The sequence below is a fragment of the Typopeltis vanoorti genome, chromosome 8, assembly GCF_054136105.1.
Source record: "Typopeltis vanoorti isolate ZY-2024b chromosome 8, IOZ_Tvanoo_1.0, whole genome shotgun sequence".
Taxonomy (NCBI): Eukaryota; Metazoa; Arthropoda; class Arachnida; order Uropygi; family Thelyphonidae; genus Typopeltis; species Typopeltis vanoorti.
The window spans coordinates 106,022,703-106,046,818 of NC_143556.1; the positions used below are offsets into that span (position 1 = coordinate 106,022,703).

Genomic DNA, 24,116 nt, shown 5'->3' on the forward strand with positions numbered 1-24,116 from the left:
CACTTTCTAGAAATTAAGTCAGTGCCATACCATGGTAAGCAGTGTGGGGAAAAAAAATCTGCAGAGCTAGGCAAAAAAGTACAAGAAGTAAATTAGGCAGTATGATATAGAGGTCATACATAGATTGAGATTCATAGATCTGATTATATCATCATAGGATGTGATTGTGAGGTGGTCACTTGAATGGTAGTCAGTTATATGAAGACATCTGTGAATAAAAAAGATGTGTTGGAATACAAGGCCTGTTGGATTATGAAAATAATTTAAAACTTGAAGCTACAGCATAGAAGGAAGAGTTAAGTGAAGAGTAAAGGATTGAGGTGGTCTGAAGAAGAAGATCATTGTTAGTACTGCTCAAACCAAAATAAGTACTTAATTTTGCCGGTGAAGGTTGGTCGATTGGTAGAGCCTCTGCTACTAATGGCTCAGTTAAGTAAGTTTGAGCGCGGTTAGTAGTTGGAAGGGGACCAATCGTTCGATGCTGTCGGCACACTCTCCCTCGATGAGTCTTTGGACTCCCTGGAGGTGTCAAAATAATAATAATAATAATAATAATAATAATTTTCTTTAATAATAATCTTACTAGTTATGGTCTTCATTTTTATTGTAATACAGCTTACAGTGAATAAAGGAATGGCAGTTATAATGAGAATGACTAGAGGTGATCAGAATTCGAATGTGGTGAGCAGTGCAAATTTTTTGAAGATGGTTCATTGTTGGGAGTATAATATACACGTGTGGATTAATGTACAAGATATGTTCCTCAAGAGATTGAATATGAGAAGTGAAAGGGTATGGATTAATGGAAAGTGTAAGATTTTGACAGATTGCAAGGCATTAAGAGTTGAGAACAAGGACTGAATATTAGAAGAGAGGCACAAGGCAGTGAGAAGCATAAGACTCAGAGGGGTGTGAAAGAGAATATCATTCCAGAAAATATAATAGTGAGAATGGAAGAGACTGAAAGAGCAAAACCAAGCATGAATATGTGATCAGAAGATAGGATGACTGAAGGAACAGAAGCAGGGACAATTGCAGGAATGAAAGAAATCATGGCTAATGAAGCAAAAGCAAGAGTGGTTGCAGAAATGAAAGCAAGTGTGATTGCTGATTTAATAGAAAGTATGCCGGAATGCAAGAATTGTTACATTCCTAAAATTTCATTTTAGGAATGTAAAAATGAAAAAAAGAATAAAATGAAAGATAGTGGGGAAAAAGAAGTGGGTGAAGGGACTCAAGAGTGGCATTATATAGAGATTCTAAAATTAAAGGTATGGTTAATGAGAGGGTGCACAAAGTTTGTTTTTCAGGAAGAAGGATTAACAGATTGATTGATGCTTTGGCTATGAGAAGTAAATATATGAGGGAGTTAGTTTTAGTGGTGGTAGGAACAAATAATATGTTTGCGTATGGGGAGAAAGTGAGGATGGATATTAGTAAGTTATTTGAGGAGAGGGTTAAAAAAAAAAAAAACAGTATGTTAGGAAGGATAATCAGTGTGTTGCTCAGGTATGATGATGGGTTGAAATGGCAAACAAAAATCATGAATGGAATGCTGGAAACTCTGCTGTGTGTGTGGGGGGTGAGAGGTTTGTCAATGTGTGGAATGCATTTGAAGGATAAATGGTATTGTGTAAAAGATGGATTGTATTTAAATAGATTTGGTGTAAATCTGTTGGATAGATTATTGCCAGAAGGAAGTGTAATGAGCGATGTAACAAGGGATCAGAGTAAGCCATTGCTGATATTAATCGGCGGGATATTGGAACAGGTGAAACCAAGTGTTTTTGGATCGAGAGGTAGAATATGAGAACAGGAACACAAGCTGGATAGGCAGAATGGGGCACTTAGGATGGTCATGATGTTACAGTATGAGTAATGTGGTAATAAATGGTCAGCATAGGAATGGGATGACCTGTATTGTATGGGGAGTAGTTGAGTCTAGGAAGATATGAGGTAAAGGATTATAAAGATTATGTGACATGAGTAGATGCAGAGAAGTCACAGATGAGGATAACATAGATAGGACTGGTTATAGACCAAATCATTTGCTGTACTTATTTACAAATGTCAGGAGTATGAGAAATAAGGAAGGTGAAATTATTGCATTCATTGAGTTCATTTATCTGAAAATAGTTGGAATAAAGGAAACATGGTTGGATGAGATTGATATCCTTACAGGAACAGAAAATGAAGAGTATCATGTATTCATTGAGGATAGGAAGAACAAGATGTGAGTTGAAGCACTGCTGATGATAGCAAGCGAATTATGTGTGCACAAGATTATAATTTAGGAGAAAATAGTGACGGTACTTTGAAGCGGTATGGTGTGAGATGTAAGTAGATAGGTTAAGATATTTAGTGAATATTGCTATAGGTGGGGAATGTGGAGGGCCAATCCCTATGAATGACTTTAATTACAGTACTGTTGCTGAGATAGCTAATTAGACTTATTTAATAAGTCAGGTTATTTAATAATCTATCCTTATCTGTGCAAAATTTCTGGGATTATCTACAGAAAAATTGAAAGAGGGTATTTTTATAATTCTGGACATCAGGAACCTCAACTCTCTGAAGAGTTGAGGCCGCCAGAATAGCAAACAACAGGACTACATTGCGAGGCCTGGTGTGGAACATCACTGAGCATCGGAAGTGACCATATGGCATCTGTAGATACCCAGTGAACATGGAACATGGGTGCCATACTGAAAGATATATGGAAAAACTTAATCAACTCACTCAGTTTAACTGAACTACAATATGCGAAAAATCATGTAACACACGTGCATACAACATGTATCCATGATACTAACTGAAGCTTCTCAACACATGTATGCATTGTCACGCATAGTTTCAAACTTAACTGCCTAACAGTTAGCAATGTTTCTGTATTCTCTCATATTTTTTGTGTGTACCATTCAGCTTTGACAAAGCTAGACAGTTGCTAGCGAAACTAATGGTGGGATTATATTAATAAATCTATCCTTATTTTAATTACCACTGATTTAATACCACTATTCTTCCATATGACATTCAAACTGTTGAGAGATATTTACAAGGTTGACACTAGGCATTTCATATGGTAAAACAAAGCGAAGGGGTGAGGACAAGGGGCAATCCTTGGAGGTTATGAATGGACGTGAGCAAGAGTGTGTAATAAAAAAAATCAGAAACAATGTACTATAGAATCAGTGATAAATAAAAAATCAGTGAAGTTTGGTTCATGGTCAGCAGAAAGCTGAAGAAAAATGTAATAGTATTTGATAGTATCTGATCAAATCCCAAGTATTTTTGTACACATCTCCAAAAAATATATTCTCAAGGTCATCTAGTCTAAGCACCAACAGTAAATCATACTGATAAAGAAACTAAAGACTTTTATCTTGATGTATCACAACTTTATAGCAACATCATTTTAAAATTGTCATGGTAGATTTTAATGCCAGAATTGGTACTCAAGAATCAAATAATAGCTCAATAGGAGATTTAGGATATGGCATGATGGATAATAGTGGCGCAACACTAATTGAATTTGCAGAAAAAGAAAATTTATACTTTTTTTTTTTTTTCAAGGGAAATAAAAACACATAGGAAAAACATAGATGGAAAAGTCCAAATGGAAAAGCTAGCAAAATTGACTTTACCCTTAGCAACAGGAAAAACATTTCAGGACTATTCTGTTATCAACTGCTTAACATTGAATGCAAACATCATATGGCACACAGTAAAGTTCAAATAAATTGCCAAAAAGAAAGGAAAATGTTTTGAGGATGAATGTAAAGCACAGATTTACACAAACAACATCGAAAAAGAAATATTCCAACATGAACTAAACAGCAGATTCAAAAATCTTAATAAAGGCAACAATGATGATCCATCAGAAAATAATGACTAACATTATTACCCAAAACCTTTTGCAATGCTCATTTGCAATAGCTGGTGCCACAGAACAGAAACAAAACAGCTTATGAAGAAATGAAAAGAAATGCATCAAGCTGATAACCTAACAAATAAAATTGAATACACTGAATTGCACAAGACAATCAGAACAAGTATTAAAGAAGGAATAAAAAATTCAATTGTAAACTCATACAACAAATGACTGAAGATAACTGCAGACTCAAAAAAGCCAAATAATGATTGATGAAAACCAATAAACAAATGATTGCAGTCAAACTGAGAGATGGTAACATAAGCAGAGATAGATATGCTATAGCAAAAAGGATTAAAAATTTTTAATCCTTTTTTATTATATCAAGATGACAAAACAAATGAAGAAGACAATTACAAAATAATTGAAGTGATACAAATTCTACCAAAAAATGTTATGTGGAGCATCTAAGGCATGCACAATGGAAAAGCTGCAGATGAGGATGCATTTGTACCTGAACTTCTGAAAGCAAGTGTATGGAATCTTGGCAAAACTTCTACACTATGTCTGAAGAAAAACAGTGTACCAAGAAATAAAGGTAAAGTCAATAGTTCTTCAAGTAAGAACTATCACATGTCAACTACCAGTGGTTTACAAAGTGTTTATGAAAGTCTTAGCTCATAGACAACTCTAGACCACGCACACCTAAAAGAACAGGCAGGCTTTTGAAATGGTTTTATCACAACAAACCATATTCATATTATGTAGTAAAGCAGATTATTGAATGGTATAGCATTAGTAAAATCTGATGCAATACTTAGAAAACTATCAAGTGGAGGAATCATGTGTCAGGACCATCAAATCATACAGCAAAGCATCTGCAAAAATTCATTTCATTGGAAGCATCTGTGGAAATACAAAGAAGCATAAGCAAGTTGACACAATATCTCCAAAAGTATTCATAGCATGCCTAAAAGAAATATTCACACTTCTGGATTGGGAAGAAACAAAGTCTGAAGATAAACAAAAGATATTTAAGCCATTTACACTTTCCAGATGACATAGATATCTTTGCATCAAATCCTCATGAATTACAAAATCATATCTGTGAACTCCAAATTTCTAGTGAAATAGCTGTCTTAAAGTCCTTTCCTTCATGAAAACGACTACCTTGTTCGAGTAAAACTTTCAGGAATAAAAACTGGTTTTTGAACCTGCCCCAATTCTGAATCTGGCATCTCACTAACTTCTCTAACACAACATCTGACACATAAAATTGGCCTATAATTTGAAGCCTGTAATTAAAAGGCCTATTATATCAGTTAGCTAATATATCAGTTAAGCATTCAACCTATAGTAGCTTTTTATTGCAATAACAGCCTCACAAGAGAAGCAAATATTGTTAGTTTACATATCTGGCGCTCAGTGAGAAACTGGCAATAAATTCTGTTATATTGTGCATAAATTCTTAGGAGAAATTTCTAAATTTGTAAATTCTTTGGTGGAAATTTCTACCACCTGTTAATTAATAGACTGGTAGAGTGAGATAAAAATCCATAAATTAGATATGTACAAATGAAATGTTTATTCACAAAAAAAAAAAAAAAAAATAATAATAAATAAATCAAAATAAAGTGCCTTCATCCTCAGAATTACCAAGAAATATATGTTCACTTTAGAATATGCAGAAATTGTAACTCTTGGAAACTGTAAAAGAATTATTGTAGTGTTTTTTCTTTATTTTCCCAAAATATATAATTTTGGGAAAATAAAATTTTCCCAAAATTTTCAAAATGTAATCTAAATGATTTTGATCTAAATAATTTTGATTTTCATCACCAGCCTGCTTTGCTCTCTGTTGTTTTTGAACTGTTCTGAATTCAGAAAAGTCACTAATGTAGTTAGTCTCTTCAGCATATTTAATTTCAACAAAGCCCTTTGGGTGAAAATATCTGGGTTTGAATCCTGTATAATGCAAAGAACCTTTATCAGGGCTTTTCAATAGAACATGAGTTAACAGGTCTCATACAGAAAATGGAGGTATTCTTCCCTGAAACACTGGTTTTTCATCCTGAATTCAAACCATTTTTCAGTGAACCATGAACATTTGTTTTTGTTTATTGCACGATCATTTTCACATATTTTCAGTTCTAACATTTATGGTATGCCTTTTATTGTAAAAGTGACTGAAGGCATACGATAAATGTTAGAACTGAAAATATGTGAAAATGATCGTGCAATAAACAAAAACAAATGTTCATGGTTCACTGAAAAATGGTATGGTTTTTTTTTTTTTTTTTTCGTTGTCTCATAGACTGATGTATAAGTATAATAAATTTAGTTTAATCCTTTATCCAAGTGTGAGCAAACAAAGTTTGCGCCTAAAAGTATCTTCAGGACAGGGGTAAGGTAGTACAACATCGGGCAACTCATTGCAAAGGTGGAGCAAGCTAACATCACTCCTATCTCAGTATCTCCCATAATGCAAAACACATCTCCTTGCAGATATGTATAATGTTATGCATTAAGGGAAGGGCCACTACCCAGACTAGTTTCAACCTTTATTGAGGTCTCTTCAGTGGGAGCCAGGCCCAAGTGGAGATGCCAGCCAGAAGCATTAGCAAGGTCATCTCTACCTATAGGAGTTGCCAAGCGGTGTGTTACCTTTTTATTAAATTACTCCGGATTTGGAGAAAGATGTTGAAAGTTTATTTTTTGCTTGGTTAGACCATAATAAATTTAGTTTAATCCTTTATCCAAGTGTGAGCAAACAAAATTTGCTCACCCTTGGAGAGAGAGAGAGAGAGTGAGGGATGCAGGTGAGCAATCGAGGAACATGGTGGTAAGAGGTGTGACGTATGGGGATGTAATGATCCAAGGCATGCAATATAGGATGCGTGAGGAGTGTTTGCTTGGAGGAACGATAGAAAGTGTGGCTATGGCAATTAAGAGGGGTGAAAGGGTGGATGAGACAATTGTGATGGTAGGAACGAATGACTTGAGAGACTATGTAAATGGGGGAAGCGAGAGATGTGAGATTCTTGCTTGAGGTTGTACAAAAAAAAATGCAGAGAGAAAAGATAGTGCATGTGTTGTCTAGGTATGATAGTGATGAGCAGAGCAGAAGAACAGTAATATTCAATAACATAATAGCTAGAATGTGTCAGAAGAGAGGATTGGAATATGTGGATGTTTGGAGGGCATTTGAAGACAGAAAGGAATTGTATGCGAGAGACCACTTGTATTTGAATGAGGAAGGACATAGGCATCTGAAGAGATTGCTATTCTGAACGAGTCGGTGTGTCAATGCAGGGAAACTAGAATAACCAGGGTGGATGATAGCAGGGGTGGCCTCTTGTTGGAATGGGTACTTTTGAGAAGGGGACAAAATGAGATAACGCTGACTCCAGTGGAGTCTAGAGGGGGATAATGCTAGGTATAGAAACAGTGGCATTTTTATGCTTTATACTAATGCCAGGAGTATCCAGAATAAAGGAGATAAATCGGTGACACTGATAGTGTCAGCCTGGCCAAAGATTAATCGGATCTTTGAGATGTGGTTGACAGAAGATGATATTATAACTGGAATAGAAGTAGCAGGGTACAGCATTTTTCAGCAGGATAGGAAGAGAAAACGCAGTGGTGGAGTACTGCTTATGATAAGTGATGATTTATGTCCTCTAAGAGTGGAGGCTTTGGAAGGCAGTGACAATAATGGTTTTTAAAGTATGTGGTGTGATGGAAATGTGGGTAGGATATTTAGTGGGATGTTGCTACAAGCCAAGGAGCACAGAGGGTGGTGAGTAAGAGATGTTTAGGCAGTTGAGCTTCGCAAGTGCAAAATGAATGATTGTTATGGGAGATTTTAACAATAACAGTATAAGTTGGGAAGAGGAAAATGCATGTAGTAATAATGGAATGGAATTTCTAGAATTCTTGCAGGACTGATGTCTTACGCAACATGTAATAGAGGGAACAAGAGTTTTGGAATTGGTCATAGCATCAGAAAAGCTGATAATAACTGAGATGATATCTCTCCCCCCCCCCGTTGGAGAAAGTGACCGTGTGGTTTTAACTTGGAAGATGAATAAACATGCAGAAGTATTAAAGTAAAGGGAACGTATGTGGAATTATAAGGTAGGCAATTATAATAATCTTTGATATCAACTTGGGTCAGTTCCATGGAGGCCAGAATTGGAAGACCGGGATATCATTAGTGCATGGGAAATTCTGAAGGACTATTTGTTGGCAGCAATAGAAACTTGTATTCCACGAGTGAAGAAGAGGACACAATTTGGTGTAAAGTGGAGGATGGCAAACAATATTAAACAGGAACTGCATGTACAAAAGAGGCTATGGAAGAGATATAAGGAGAGAGATGAAGAGCAGATGCATGAAGGATATAATACACAGGCCAGGATAGGAACTAGTATGGTAAGGAAGGCGAAACTGGAATATGAGAAGAGATTGGCCCTAAGATCCAATATTTTTAGCTATGTGGATGAATGAAATTGTGGGATAAAAATAGGAATAGAGTGACTGATGCAGAGGACATAGTGGAATTGTTCAATGAACCCTTTATTGGAGTATTTCATCCTGGAGGAGTAAATTTTAATACTAGAGGGATAGGGAATTTGAGGTGTAGAGGTGCAGGAGGAGAACGTGTTCCATATACTGAGTACTCTGGATGTCGGTAAAGCTCTGGGACTGGATGGTATTTCACCACTATTTTTGAGAAAATGCGCTAAAGAAATGGCAGCTCCTGTGACCTGACTTTTCAGTGAAAGTCTGGCTACGGGAAAGGTGCCCCCCAGTGAATGGAAGGAAGGTAAGATAGTGCCATGCATAAGGCCGGTAGCAGACTGGAAGTGTCTAATTATAGGCCAGTTTGTGTGTCATCAGTAGTTGTTAAGGTCTTGGAGAAATTAGTGATGGACTGTATACAGCGTTGGGCAGATGAGATGCTATCTGTGAGAATCAATATGGATTTGCTAAGGGGCATTCTTGTTTTAGTAATACGCTAGCCTTTGATAATAAATTGACAAGAACAGTTGATGAGGGAAAGTCATATATTGCCATTTATTTGGATTTTGCAAAGGTATTTGACAGGATGCCACATTATAAGCTGATATCTACGTTGCAGCACATGGGTTTAGATGTCAGGTTAGTCAATGGCATTCAGGATTGGCTGTCCAATAGGTATCAGAGAGTTGTATATGGTGGGGCACTTTCAAGGAGTCTGAGGATTACAAGTGTGGTTCCACAGGGCTCAGTACTGGGACCTATATTGTTTAACCTTTATATCAATGACATTGTCAGTGGATTGCAGGGGAATATTTAGTTGTTTGCAGATGATGTGAAGCTGTGAAGGGTTATTAGTAATAGTGCAGATGTAGTAGCCAGCAAGAAGTTAGACAGATGGGCAAATGAATGGGGATGTCAGTTTAACGCAGCAGAATGTGAGGTCTTGAGGTTTGGAACACATCGATTGGACACTTCATACTCTATTGGAGGAGTTGTACTGAAAGAAGTAGGGGAGACCAGAGATCTGGGGTTGATGATTGATAAAACCTGAAATTCAGGGGACATATTTCAAAAGATGGTGAAAATGACACAGAGGATTGCTGCAATACTGAGGATGTGACCTGCAGAGATAAGAGTTATCATTCCATTGTATAAGACCCTGATCAGACTACACTTAAGATTATTGTTCTGAGATTTAGACCCCAGGATTTGAAGGGGATAAATTAACTGTGGAAAGGGTACAGAGGTGGATAACAAAGATGGTTTCAGGACTGTACAATGTTAGTTATGAGGATTGGCTGAGGGAATGTGGACTGCAGACTTTGGTGGATAGAAGGAGAGGTGATATGATTGAGACTTTTAAACTGTTGAAAGGTGGTTACAGGGTTGACACTGGAGAGTTTTTTTGCTTGGTTGAATAGCAGGAAGGAGTAATGACAAGGGGCCATCTCTGGAAGTTATGAAAAGAAGCTGTGAGGATTAGGAGTGGTTTCTTTGCATGGAGGGTGGTTGAACCGTGGAATGCATTGCCTGATAGAGTGGTGAGAGTGAGAACGGTCAATGAGTTTAATTAGTAGTATAATAGACTTTGCGTTTCCTAGGAGGGACCTCCCGCGATGAGTCTTGATAGACTTTGTGTTTCCTAGGAAGGACCTCCCAAGATGAGTCTTTTGACTCCCTGAATAATAATAATAATAATAATAAATTAAAATATTCAAAGTTATTTTACAGTTAATTGCATTAGACCAATTAAGATGAATGCTGATGCACTATACACTCTTAAAACTTTCATACATCGATAAAAATTCAATCATGCAGTCAAACCGATATGAATTTTGTAGTGTGGGTTGCATAAGTCACGATAGCACACCCAACCGAAATGGGCATGCTACGCCACTGATAAGCATATGTATTGAATGGGGAATATTGACTGGAAGTATAATATCCTCTGAAATGTTACGTATGAAGAAGAAATGAGGAAACGCAATTTGTAGACAATAATAGGAGATAGGGATACGATTGAGACATATAAGTCGGTAAATAGTTGTTACCATACTATTATGATTGTTGTTGTTACAGGCAACTCTAATCAGTCCTTAGACTTATTGAGGAAGGTCCTAAACATCATATGAGAGAAGTTAATATTAATAGGGGGAAATTTTGTACAGAAGGTGGGTGGGGGGAAACAAGTATGGAACAAGAAGCTTGAGTTAGAAACCAATATAGTTTATCTTTGCATGTCATTTAGGTGGATTTCAATTTCATCACCTGGTGTGAGACCACTTCTCCACTTATTGGAGATCTGAAGTGGGTTGAAAAAGTTCCATGTTTGGTCTCTAGAGCGGGGTTTCTGGACTATGTAAAAATAAATAAAAAATTACAAAAAAAATGAAATTGGTGAAAATTGCTCCCACATGGTACAAATATGCTGATAACCTTTTGTGAGTGGGAACCACATTAAAAAAAAAAAAAAAGCCTTCTTTGAGAATTATATGAAAAAATGTGATCAGGACAGTGAAGACATGTTTTTTGTATCGAGAGTTGGTAATATGATAAATGCAGAAATGGTAAAGTAAGTTTGAGGCACTATTTAATGAACTTTGTGTGTGGCAGTAGGACCTTATGAATCTTTTGAATCCATGGTGATCTAATGATGATAACAATAATAATAGTGATAACACAATACATCCATTCAGTAATAAATTTAGTTTAATCCTTTATCCAAGTGTGAGCAAACCAAGTTTGCACCTGAAAATATCTTCAGGACTGAGGTAAGGTAGTACATCACCGGGCAACTCTCAGCAAAGGTGGATCAAGCTCTCAACTCCTTGTCTCAGTATCTCCCATAATGCACAGCACATCTCCTTGTGGAAGGGCCACTACTCATACCGGTTTCGACCTTTATTGAGGTCTCGTCAGTGGGAGACAGGCCCAGAGTGGAGATGCTAAGGCAGAAGCAACAGGAGAGGTCATCCTTACCTGTAGGAGTTGCCAAAAGGTGTGCCACCTTATTATTAAATTACTCTGGATTTAGAGAAACATGTTGAAAGTTTATTGTTCACTTGGTTAGACTATAATAAATTTAGTTTAATCCTTTATCCAAGTGTGAGCAAACAAAATTTGCACCTGAAATCTTCAGGACTGAAGTAAGGTAGTGCAACACCGGGAAACTCTGGGCCTGGCTCCCACTGACGAGACCTCAGTAAAGATCGAAACTGCTATGGGTAGTGGCCCTTCCCTTAATGCATAGCAGTATACATGTCCGCAAGGAGATGTGCTGTGCATTATGGGGGATACTTAGACAGGGAGTTGAGAGTTTGATCCACCTTTGCTGCAAGTTGCCTGGTGTTGTACTGCCTTACCTCAGTCCTGAAGATATTTTCAGGCACAAACTTTGTTTACTCACACTTGCATAAAGGATTAAACTAAATTTATTATAGTCTAACCAAGTGAAAAATAAATTTTCAACATCTTTCTCTAAATCCAGAGTAATTTAATAATAAGGTGACACACCTTTTGGCAACTCCTATAGGTAAAGATGACCTCTCCTGTTGCTTCTGCCTTAGTATCTCCACTCTGTGCCTGGCTCCCACTGATGAGACCTCAGTAAAGGTCGAAACCGGTATGGGTAGTGTCCCTTCCCTTAATGCAATGCAGTATATATGTCCGCAAGGAGATGTGTCATGCATTATGGGAAATACTGAGACAAGGAATTGAGAGCTTGATCCACCTTTGCTGCAAGTTTCCCGGTGTTGTACTACCTTACCTCAGTCCTGAAGATATTTTCAGGTGCAAACTTTGTTTGCTCACACTTGGATAAAGGATTAAACTAAATTTATTAAAGTGTAACCAAATGAAAAATTAACTTTCATTACATCCATTCATATATCTCCAAACATGGGCTGTTGTTCTCTCTCTATTCCTTCTTACAGAGAAAAAAAAAATTCTGGACATCACTCAACTTTGAACATATCTATAAATGGTGTGATTAGCCTTCATGTGCCTGTCATGCTCACACTAAAGTATATTATGTATAAAACTTCTGGATGACACTGCTGATTTTTATCTGGATATACGCATATCTCTCAGTGTCCACACGGTTAGCCTAGTAGCTTTGCACTTCGCAACCATATGCCTGGGGAAGGAGTGTCCCTGGTTCGATTCCCGTCGAAGATGTGAGGCACTTGAGGATCTTTCTCAGGCATAGCCAAGTTAGCCAGTCTTGGGCGCAGGCATTAAGTTTTTTCTACCAGTTTATCTGGCATTTTTCATCCTGCAAGCAGGCAAACTGGCCCCGTGAACATACGCTTCGACAGCCAAAAATGTATCCCCCCAGCAGCAGGCTAGGCAGCAGGTTCGGTTGGGAGTGGTACTAACAAGTAGTCGCATCTAACACACAGACCCTGCATAGGAAGCGGGAATAATGCGTAGTGAAAGAAGAAGTACTCATGTCTCTCAGTGAAGTACAGCAATTGCTCAGCTATTAAGACATTAAGATTTACCAGTTTTCATTGGAATGACATACACAATGCAATTTATATAGTTATAGTAATCTTTGCATGTCACTGAGCTGCAATTGTTATCATTTGATAGTCTACTTTTACGTGCATCATCTTACAATTCAGAAACAAATGTTAGTTTGCTTGTTACTTTATTCATTTTTATCATTTCAGGTGGTGCCACAAAAGCCCAATGGGAAGATGTTACCCAGTCTACCCCTCTTACTTTTGTTAATGATTGTGTTTCGTTTACTACAACTGTATCAGCAAGGTGTGTAAAATAAATTTTATACAAATTTTACATATTGCAAAATTTTTGTGAAGATTATTATTTAATTTCAGGTCCTCATTGAAGAAAGAGACTTGTTAACAGGAGGTCCACTCTAAATACCACAAAGTATAAAGTATCATTTACTGTCTGCATTCATGTCACTTTTGGTAATATTTTACACACATACATCTATCATTCTTCATACTAAAAGCCTGCTTCTCCCTCCTTATGAAGTTTCTAGTGTTGTCTCATGTCTGTTTTTGATCATTTTTTTTTCCAGAAATATCCATTCAATAAACAGCTGTAAACAAATTATACATATTTCATTATCATTCTTCTGTTTAACAGACTATAGATTACAAGCTTGTAGTCTCTTCTCACGGTCAATGTTCCACAGAACAAATATTGTTTTTATCAGTTATTTTATACCCAATCTGAACACAATAATCCTGATATGTCTGGTTAGAACCTTATACAATAGAACCAGCATTCTTATCTCTGTTAATCAATGATCTTACATTATTGCATTAATTAAGGAGGCAACCCATTAATTCTTAATGGGTTGCCTCTTTGCAGAGCATTCCATGAATTTCAATTCTTCATGTACTATTATGAGTTTCTTGGCAATGATATATCAACAATCCACACAGCCTTATTTACATCAAGTTTATTCAGTTCCTCATATAATTCCTGCTTATTCACAGCTAGTACCTTCTCCTACCTTACCACTGCACTCAAGTTCTGCAACATGTCACACTCCCAAGATGACATAAATTGATGAATTTAATATCTCAACTGTATTATCTGCAGTGCTTATCATTCTACCATTTTAACTAACCACTATCCTTCCATAAGTAAGGATTATACAATCAGTTAGACAAACTGATTGTATAACTGGAGAAGGATGGATACAAGGTTGAAGATGAGGTTGCAGCAGCAGCACAAGGTGATAGAATGCATAAAAGTAAGGAAAAGATAGGTAGGAATGTAAATCAGAGTCAGGAACATGGAAACGGGAATGATCAGACTGAAGACAAAGGTGTGGTATAGCAGCTAGAATATTATTATTATTATTTAGGCCTCCAAGGAGTCAAAAGATTCTTTGCAGGAGGTCCCCTTCTAGGAAACACAAAGTCTATCATACTACTCCTTAATCTCATTGACCGTTCTCGCACTCACCACTCTCAGGCAAAGCACTCCACGGTTCAACCACCCTCCATGCGAAGAAACCACTCCTCACCCTCCTGCTCACAGTTTCCTTTCATAACTTCCAGGGATGGCCCTTGTCATCACTCCTTCCAGCTATTCAACTAAGCAAAAGAACTCCCCAGTGTCAACCCTGTAACCACCTCTCAACAGTTTAAAAGTCTCAATCATATCACCTCTCCATCTTCTATACACCAAACTCTCCACATTCCCTCAGCTGATCCTCATAACTAACATTGTACAGTACTGAAACCATCTTTGTTATCTGCCTCTGTACCCTCTCCACAGTTAATTTATCCCCTTCAAATCCTAGAGACTAAATATGAGAACAATAGTCTTAAGTGTGGTCTGATCAGGGTCTTATACAACGGAATGATTACTCTTTTATCTCTGCAGGCCAGCGTTCTTCTCATTATTGCAGCAATCCTCTTTTTTACCTTCACCACGTTTGCAATATGTTCCCTGAATTTCAAGTTTCTATCAATCATCACTCCCAGATCTCGTCTCCTCTACTTCCTCCAGTATACCTCCTCCAATAGAGTATACAGCATCCCATTGATGTGTCCCAAACCTCAAGACCTTACATTTTGCCACATTAAACCGATACCCCCATTCATTTTCCCATCTATCTAGCTTATTCAAATCCTCTTGCATAACTACCACATCTGCACTATTACTAATAACCCTTCCCAGCTTCACATCATCTGCACACATCTGAATATCCCCTTGCAGTCCACTGACAATGTCATTGATATAAAGGTTAAACAATATAGGTCCCAGTACTGAGCCCTACAGGACCCCCCCCCCCCCTTGTTACCCTCTGCCTCCTTGACTGTGCTCCACCATACGTAACTCTCTGATACTTATCGGACAGCCAATCCTGAATCCAGTTGACCAACCTGACATCCAAACCCATGTGCTGCAACTTAAATATCAGTTTATCATGTGGCACCCTGCCAAATGCCTTCGCTAAATCCAAGAAAATGGCAGTATATGCTTTTCTCTCATCTACTGCTCTTGTAACTTTATTATAAAAGGCTAGCAAATTACTGAAACAAGAGTGCCCCTTCACAAATCCATGTTGACTCTCACAGATAACATTACCCTCATCGGCCCAGTGTTGTATATGGTCTCTCATTACTTTCTCCAAGATCTTAACAACTACTGATGACATACAAACTGGCATATAATTAGACACTTCCAGTCTGCTACTGCCCTTATGCTATGGCACTATCTTACCTTCCTTCCATTCCCTGGTCACCTTTCCCGTAGTCAGACTTTCATTGAAAAGCCAGGTCAAAGGTCACTCGTGGTGAAATACCATCCAATCCCACAGCTTTACTGATATCCAGAGCACTCAGTATTTGGAACACATTCTCCTCTTGCACCTCTAAACCTCGAACCTGCCCTATCCCTGTAGTATTAAAACTGACTCCTCCAGGATGAAATACTCTAATAATGTGTTCATTGAACAATTCCACTATGTTCTCTGCATCAGTCACTCTATTCCCATTTTTATCCCACAATATCATTCTTCCACAGTCATTTCTCCTCCTACTGGCCACATACCAAAAAAATACTCTAGGATTTTCTTTGGATCTTAGAGCCAATCTCCACTCATATTCCAGTATCGCCTTCCTTACCATACTAGTCACTCTCCTGGCCTGTGTCTTATATTCTTCATGCAGCTGCTCTTCACCTGTCTCCTTATATCTCTTCCATAGCCTCTTTTTCACGTGTAGTTCCTGTTTAATATTGTTTGTCATCCACTTTACACCAAATTATGTCCTCTTCTTCACTTGTGGAATGCAGCTTACTATTGCTGCTAACAAATATTCCTTCACAATTTCCCAAGAACTGATGATATCCCGGCCTTCCAATTCCTCCCTCCATGAAACTTCCCCAAGTTGATGTCTAAGACTATTATAATCATCTGCTTTATGATTCCACATATATTCACATCTCTTTGATACTCCTGTATGTCTATTCATCTTCCAAGTCAAAACCACATGGTCACTCTCTCTCCAACTGGTGGGAGAGATGTCATCTCAGTCATATCATCTTTTCTGATGCTATCACCAAATTCAAAACTCTTGAACCTCTTGTTCCCTACATTACATGTTGCCTAAGATATTTGTCCCTCAAGATATAGAATGTTAGTGCTGGTAAATACTCTCTAAGACACCTAACACTTATTAATATTAAAATTACAATCCCACTCCTCTGTCCAAGTCAAAAGTCAATTCAAATCTTCCTAAAAGGAATTAACATCAGCAATAGTACCATTTAAAATTCTTCCCAACTTTGCATCAACTAGAAACAACTGAAAATTCCCATTTAATCTGCAGGATATATTGTTTACAATCAAGTTAAACATCAAGTGTGTAAGAACAGAACCCTGAGGCAGAGACCGATTATCCTCCTGTTTTCAGACACTGCAACATCATCAACTTTCTGCTATCATCTAATCTCCAATCCATCTAACCAATATACTATCTATTCTCATCCTGGGCAGCTTCTGCACCAACTTATCATGTGGTACTCTATCAAACACTTTTTCAAAGTCCAAGAATATCACTGTATATGTTCCTCCTTTATATAACACAGTCATTACTCTATCATAAATTGCAATTAAATTGCTAAAACAGGACCTACCCTTTACAAATCCATGCTGACAATCATAAAGAATGGTATGTTCATGAACTCAATCCCGTATTCTATTTCTAACTGATCTCTCCAACACATTGATGACGACGACCCCAGTTATACACACACTGGTCTATAATTGCAATCTTCTGTCCTCGTACCATCCTTGTGGAGTGGTACTATTTCACCTTCTTTCCACTTCTTAGGAACCCTACCCACTGCAAGACTTTCATTAAATAACCAGGTCAAAGTAGTAGCCAACTGTTGTGTGCATTACTTAAGAATACATCGTGATATGTCATTCATTCCCACAGCCTTATTAAGATCTAACCCAACCAATGCCTATAATGAATTTAGTTTAATCCTTTATCCAAGTAGGAGCAAACAAAGTTTGCGCCTGAAAATATTTTCAAGACTGGGGTAGGGTAGTACAACACCGGGCAACTTGTAGCAAAGGTGGACCAAGTTACCATCACTCCTATCTCAGTATCTCCCATAAAGCAAAATGCATCTCCTTGCAGATATGTATAATGTTATGCATTAAGGGAAGGGCCACTACACAGACTAGTTTCGACCTTTATTGAGGTCTCTTCAGTGGGAACCAAGGCCAGAAGTGGAGATACCAGGCAGAAGCAATGGTGAGGTCATCTTTACCTATAGGAGTTGCCAAAAGGTGTGCCACCTTTTTATTTAATTACTCTGGATTTAGAGAAAGATGTTGAAAGTTTATTTTTCATTTGGTTAGACTATAATAAATTTAGTTTAATCCTTTATCTAAGTGTGAGCAAACAAAGTTTGCGCCTGAGTTTCCTGGTGTTGTACTACCTTACCACAGTCCTGAAGATATTTTCAGGTGCAAACTTTGTTTGCTCACACTTGGATAAAGATTAAACTAAATTTATTATAGTCTAACCAAGTGAAAAATAAACTTTCAACAACCAATGCCCGATACACCTTTAATGCTTTCACTTCTAATTCTTCTAATACTTGCCTTCCTTCTATATATTGCACTGCATGATTTACACAAGTATGATATACACTTGTAAATCATTCATTCAATAATTCCACTATATTCTTTACAACTGTTATTCTGCTACCATGACAATCCACCAGAGTCAAACTGTTGTAATTATTCTTTTTCTTGCTTGCCAAGCGAAAAAATTCACTTTCATTTACCTTGGCCTTACCAGCCAGTCTCTTCTCATACTGCATCTTTTTTCTTTACCATGCTCTTCACTTTTCTAGTCACTTTATACTCTTTATGGATCTGATCACCACCAAGTGTCGTTTACCTCCTGCATATATTTTCTTTTCCAACACAGCTTTCTTGATTTCACTGTTCATCCATTTCTCTTCACTCTATTTACTTACTTAACCCTTGGTATGCAGTTATACATTCATTTTGACAGATACTGCCATGTGAATTTCTATGTATTATCAACATCTTTTCCATTCAGTTCATCTTCCCAACATACTCATGTTAACTGCCTACAGAGCTTCCTATAATCGCCCCCTTTATACTTCCACATATATCCATTTTTGGCAGTAACCTTTTTATGATTTCTCTCATTAACTGGTGGCAGTGTCAACACCTCATTAATAGCTACATATTGTTAAGTTATCACTGAATCCTAAACATTAAAGCCTCTGGTTGCTTCAGTCACATGCTGTTTAAGATATTACCTATCAGAAATTCAACAAACTAACTCTCCTTGTTCCCATACACTATCTACTCTTTCCATGCTATATTCCTGTAAATAAAGTCTCCCATCAGGATCACCTTAGTTTTACATGCCCATCCAATTTGCCTATACATTTCACAATCAGTATCATTCAATGTGTCTACATTCACAACACACTCAGGTAATGCATTCCACTGACAAACCACTCTCCATGCAAAGAACCTCTGCTCACTTCCTCTTTATAGAATTTCCAGTGATGGCCTCTTGTTCTACTCTCTTCTCTCATTCTATGAAAAATCTCTTTCATATCAAACTGATAACAACCCCTGACTATCTGATATGTCTCAATCATATCCCCACCCCTCTTCCTCCTATTCATGATGTTTGCAACTTACACTCTCTCAATCTGTCCTCGTATTTCACATTCCAAATGTCACTGACCATCTTTGTGAATCTTCTCTAAACCCTTTCCAACATATCCTTATCACCATTAAAATCCCAGCGATCTGTGCACAGTAATCCATATGAGGCCTGATCAAGGTCTTATACAATGGCATCATAATCTCTCTATTTCTGCATGTCAGATACCTCCACATCATTGCTGTTATCCAATGTGATGTCTTCACAACTTGTGCAATTTGGCTCCTGAATTTCAGGTCCTTGCCCACCATCACTCCCAGATCTCTCATCTCCTCTACTTCCTTTAAAGTTTCCCCACAAAGTGTATATTTTGCATCCCATCAAATCCCAAATGTTTTGGGATTTGCTTACCAAATCCCCAAACCTTACGCTTTGCAACATTGAACTGATAGTCCCACTTTCCTGCCCATTCATGTAATCTATTCAAGTCCTCTTGTAAGGCCTGGCCTGCCTGACTCTGCATTGCTCTTCCCAGTGTCGCATCATCTGCAAACAGCTGCATATCACATGTTAAACCCATCTCACTATCATTAACATACAAATTGAACAACAATGGTCCCAAAACTGACCCCTGCTCACCACTAGTGTCCTTCCTCTTTTGGGATACTGCACTCCCATATACAACTTTTTGACTAGCCTGTTTATTTCCACTTCACACCACACAGATTCAAAATCTATGTATGCACTAGCAACTTCCACACTTTGTGGACATAATTATTCTCATTAACAGCACTCCACCTCCTCTTTTCACATTTCTATCCTTTTGTAAAATTATATGTCCTTCCATTTCTATTCCTGACACCACATCCTCCTCAGACAACCAAGTTTCACTTACTCCAATTATTATTATTATTATTATTATTATTATTATTATTACCACGGGCTACTCCAGGAGTCCTTAGACTCATCGAGGGAGGCCCTAAACATCATGTTCACACAGCTGTTCAACATTCTCACAGTATCTATCATACCTTGCCTTGAACTCGCTCACTGTCATAGCACCCACAACAGACTCTGGCAGCTTATTCCACTCATTCACCACTCTAAAAGTAAAGAATCCAGCTCTAACACCCCTGCTAACCACGCTCTTGCCCAGCTTCCATGGGTGTCCCCTAGTTCTCCCACCACCAGTCCTGATCTCAAAAATATCATCTGAATTAATCCTATAGAATCCTTTTAGCAATTTGAATGTCTCAATCATATCTCCCCTTTTTCGCCTATCAACTAGTTTCTGCAACCCACAAATCTTCAACCTGTTCTCATATGGTGCATTCCATAGACCTGCTATCATCTTAGTCACTCGCCTCTGGATCCTCTCAACCTCCTCCCCATCAAGAAGGAACCGAGGTGACCAAATCTGGGCACAGTAGTCGAGATGAGGTCTTATCAGGGCTCGGTACAGAGGTACAATAACTTGTTTTTCTCTGCTCGTCAAGGTATTTTTCAACAACCAAGTGAGTTGATGAGCTGATTTAGCTACTTTCGCAATGTGCCCCCTAAACTTCATCTCCCTATCCACCAACACTCCCAAGTCCCTGGCCTCATCAATCTCTTGGAGTACAGTTCCACCAATGTGGTATACTGCTGCTAATCTTTTCACTCCGAAATGCATAACTTTACATTTTGTCACATTAAATTGACATCCATTCTCCTTAGTCCAGAACTCCAATCTATCTAAGTCATCTTGCAAGATTTTGACATCTTCTGCATTCACTATCGCCCTACCCAACTTTGCATCATCAGCATTTATGTTTGGGTATACTGACTCAATCATTACAACAAACTTGGTTCCACATACAAGTTACATGTAGTGAAAAGGTGTATCTCATTAAAATACTGTGGATGAGAGATAGATGTTGAATCTGTTTATTTACATAGTCACTCTTGAAGTATTTGATACTTCTTTTACATGGTCATTTTTCATTCTATTCTGAACAGTACATGCTATCTCTGCTATCACATAATAAAATTTAATCGAAAAATATCGATATCATTATGCAACAAATATAAAATTTAACTTATCCTTCAGCAGCTGTGTATGCTACTAGGTGGCACTATCTATTGTAGAAGCCTTTGGCTTTTGCCAGAAAGACATTCTAGTAAACTTACTTGTTTCAATGCAAATATTAACTTGTCATTTGTCATTATATCATATTATTATTATTATTATTATTATTATTATTACGGGCAATTCCAGGGAGTCATTAGACTCATCAAGGGAGGCCCCAAATCATATTCATCACAACTATTCGACATTCATAGAGTATCTATCATACCTCACCTTAAACTCATACACTGTCACAGCATCCACCACAGACTCTGGCAGCCCATTCCACTCATTCACCACTCTAAAAGTAAAGAACCCAGCTCTAACACCTTTACTAACCACACTTTTGCCCAGTTTCCATGGATGTCCCCTAGTCCTCCCGCAACCAGCCCTGTTCTCAAAAATATCTTCTGAATTAATTTTGTAGAAACCCTTCAGTAATTTGAATGTCTCAATCATATCTCCCCTCCTCTGCCTATCAACCAATTTTTGCAACCCACAAATCCTCAACCTGTTCTCATAAGGTTCATTCCACAGACCTGCTATCATCTTGGTCACTTGCCTCTGGATCCTCTCAACCTCTTCCCCATCAAGAAGAAACCTAGGTGACCAAATCTGGGCACAATAGTCGAGATGGGATCTTATCAACGCATGATACAGAGGAACAATAACCTGCTTGTCTCTGCTTGTCAACGTATTCTTCAGCAACCAAGTGATTTGATGAGCCGATTTGGCCACTTTTGCAATGTGCCCCCTAAACTTCAACTCCTTATCCACCAACACTCCTAAATCTCGTGCCTCATCAATTTCCTGGAGTACAGTTCCACCAATGTAGTAAACTGCTGCTAATCTTTTCACCCCAAAATGTATAACCTTACATTTTGCCACATTAAATTAACATCCATTCTCCTTAGCCCAGACCTCCAATCTATCCGAATCATCTTGCAAAATTTTGACATCATCTGCATTCACTATTGTCCTACCCAACTTTGCATCATCCGCAAACAAATGAACTGTTCCTCTCAGATCCTTTCCTATATCATTAATGAACAAATTAAACTGCAGTGGTCCAAGAACAGATCCTTGTGGCACACCACTAGTCACAGGCCATCTTGTGGACTCTACTCCTGAATAAACCACTCTCTGATATCTATCCGTCAACCACCCTCCTATCCATCTCACCAACCCTATATCTATCCCCATATGCTGCAATTTACTGATTAGAATTCCATGTAGTATCCTGTCAAAGGCCTTAGCAAGGTCCAGTGGAATCACTGTATACCCATTACCCTTATCCAGTTCAGCCGTCACTGTGTTATAATACATGAGCAAGTTACTGAGGCATGACCTACCCTTCACAAAACCATGCTGTCCCCGATACAGTATCCCGTTTTCATCTATCCAATCATGTATTTTCCTCTTGACTATTATCTCCAAGACCTTGATAATGATTCCTGTTATGCTGATTGGCTGATAATTTTCAACAGCAGCCTTGGAACCACCTTTATGCAGCAGAACTATTTTCCCCTCTTTCCCCCCCGTTGGGACTGACCCAGACCCGAGGCTCAAATTAAACAAAATGGTCAAGGGCACTGACAATTCTTTAGCCGCTTCTGTTTAATTTGTTCATTAATGATATAGGAAAGGATCTGAGAGGAACAGTTCATTTGTTTGCAGATGATGCAAACAAATTGAGTAGGGCAATAGTGAATGCAGATGATGTCAAAATGGTATACCATCCAATTCCACAGATGTATTGACATTGAGGTTCTGTAATAGACTAGTTACCTCTACTTCATTCATCACAATTCCAGTATAAGCTGTTGGTTCTTCCATTCCTGCAATGTCACCACCTGGATAATATATTCTTGCAAAGTGCTCGCTCAGTAATTCCACTATATCGACTGATTCGGTTACCTCCCTACCCTCAGTATTTTTTAAAATCATTCTGCCATGAACATTTTTCCTTTTATTTGCAACATATTGAAAAAATTGTTTGGGATTCTCATTAGCCTGCATTGCCAGTTTTCTTTCATAATCCGTTTTTGCTTTTCTTACCACCCTTGTTACCATCCTGGCCTGAGCTTTACACTGTTCCTGCGCCTGCTGGTTACCTTTCTCCTTAAATTCCCTCCACAATTGAATGATATAATCACGTAACCGCAAGAAAGATATTTATTTAACCAAATATTTCGGTCTGGAAATAGCAGACCATCTTCAGTGGTATTACAAGAACAGTTTAAAAAAATACAAGCTAGAATACTAACGATAGATCATTAAAATTAGAACACACCCCGTGATGTTATATCACTAAGTATGAAACGGAATATTTTGAAGTAGAAACATGATTGAATTTGCTATTTAAAAAAAAAAAAAAATTTAATTAATGAGTAATCTTGATTAGACTTTCCCAGATTTTTAATATAGATATACAGTCATTACGATTCAGGTTGGGGTGATGGAGCAAGGCCTCCACATAGATCCCGTTATAGGTTCGAACGTTTATTCAAGGAAAGCGTGATAACATTATGCGGCATGTTCTAATTTTAACAATCTATTGTTAGTATTCTAGCTTGTATTTTTTAAACTGTTCTTGTAATACCACTGAAGATGGTCTGCTATTTCCAGACCGAAATATTTGGTTAAATAAATATCCTTTTTGTGGTTACGTGATTATATCATTCAGTCTTATATCACAAGTATCCTTGAAACAACAAATCCCTCCACAATTGTTTCTTTTTTTGCAGCTCAAGCTTAATAGTGTTATTCATCCATTTAACCCATACTTGATTTCTTTTTCGGCATCTTGGTATACAGTCAACCATTGCCTCCTGCAAATACTTCTTAACCACCTCCCATGCACTATCAACATCCAGCCCTTGCAGTTTTACATGCCATGGCACTGAGCCAAGCACACCCCTAAGCTTGTCATACTTACCAGCCCAGTAAT

At 37.9% G+C, this 24,116-nt stretch overlaps 1 protein-coding gene across 10 annotated transcripts in view; it reads left to right on the plus strand.

Annotated features, from left to right (window-relative positions):
* LOC150104251 (uncharacterized) overlaps nt 1-24,116 on the plus strand; it is a 1,804,220-nt gene that overhangs the window by 1,100,846 nt on the left and 679,258 nt on the right. For all 10 annotated transcript variants that reach the window (XM_090396244.1, XM_090396248.1, XM_090396245.1 and 7 more), the window contains exon 26: nt 13,069-13,165. In XM_090396244.1, coding sequence (XP_090252370.1) covers nt 13,069-13,165 — 97 coding nt within the window. The remainder of the gene's footprint in view (nt 1-13,068; nt 13,166-24,116) is intronic.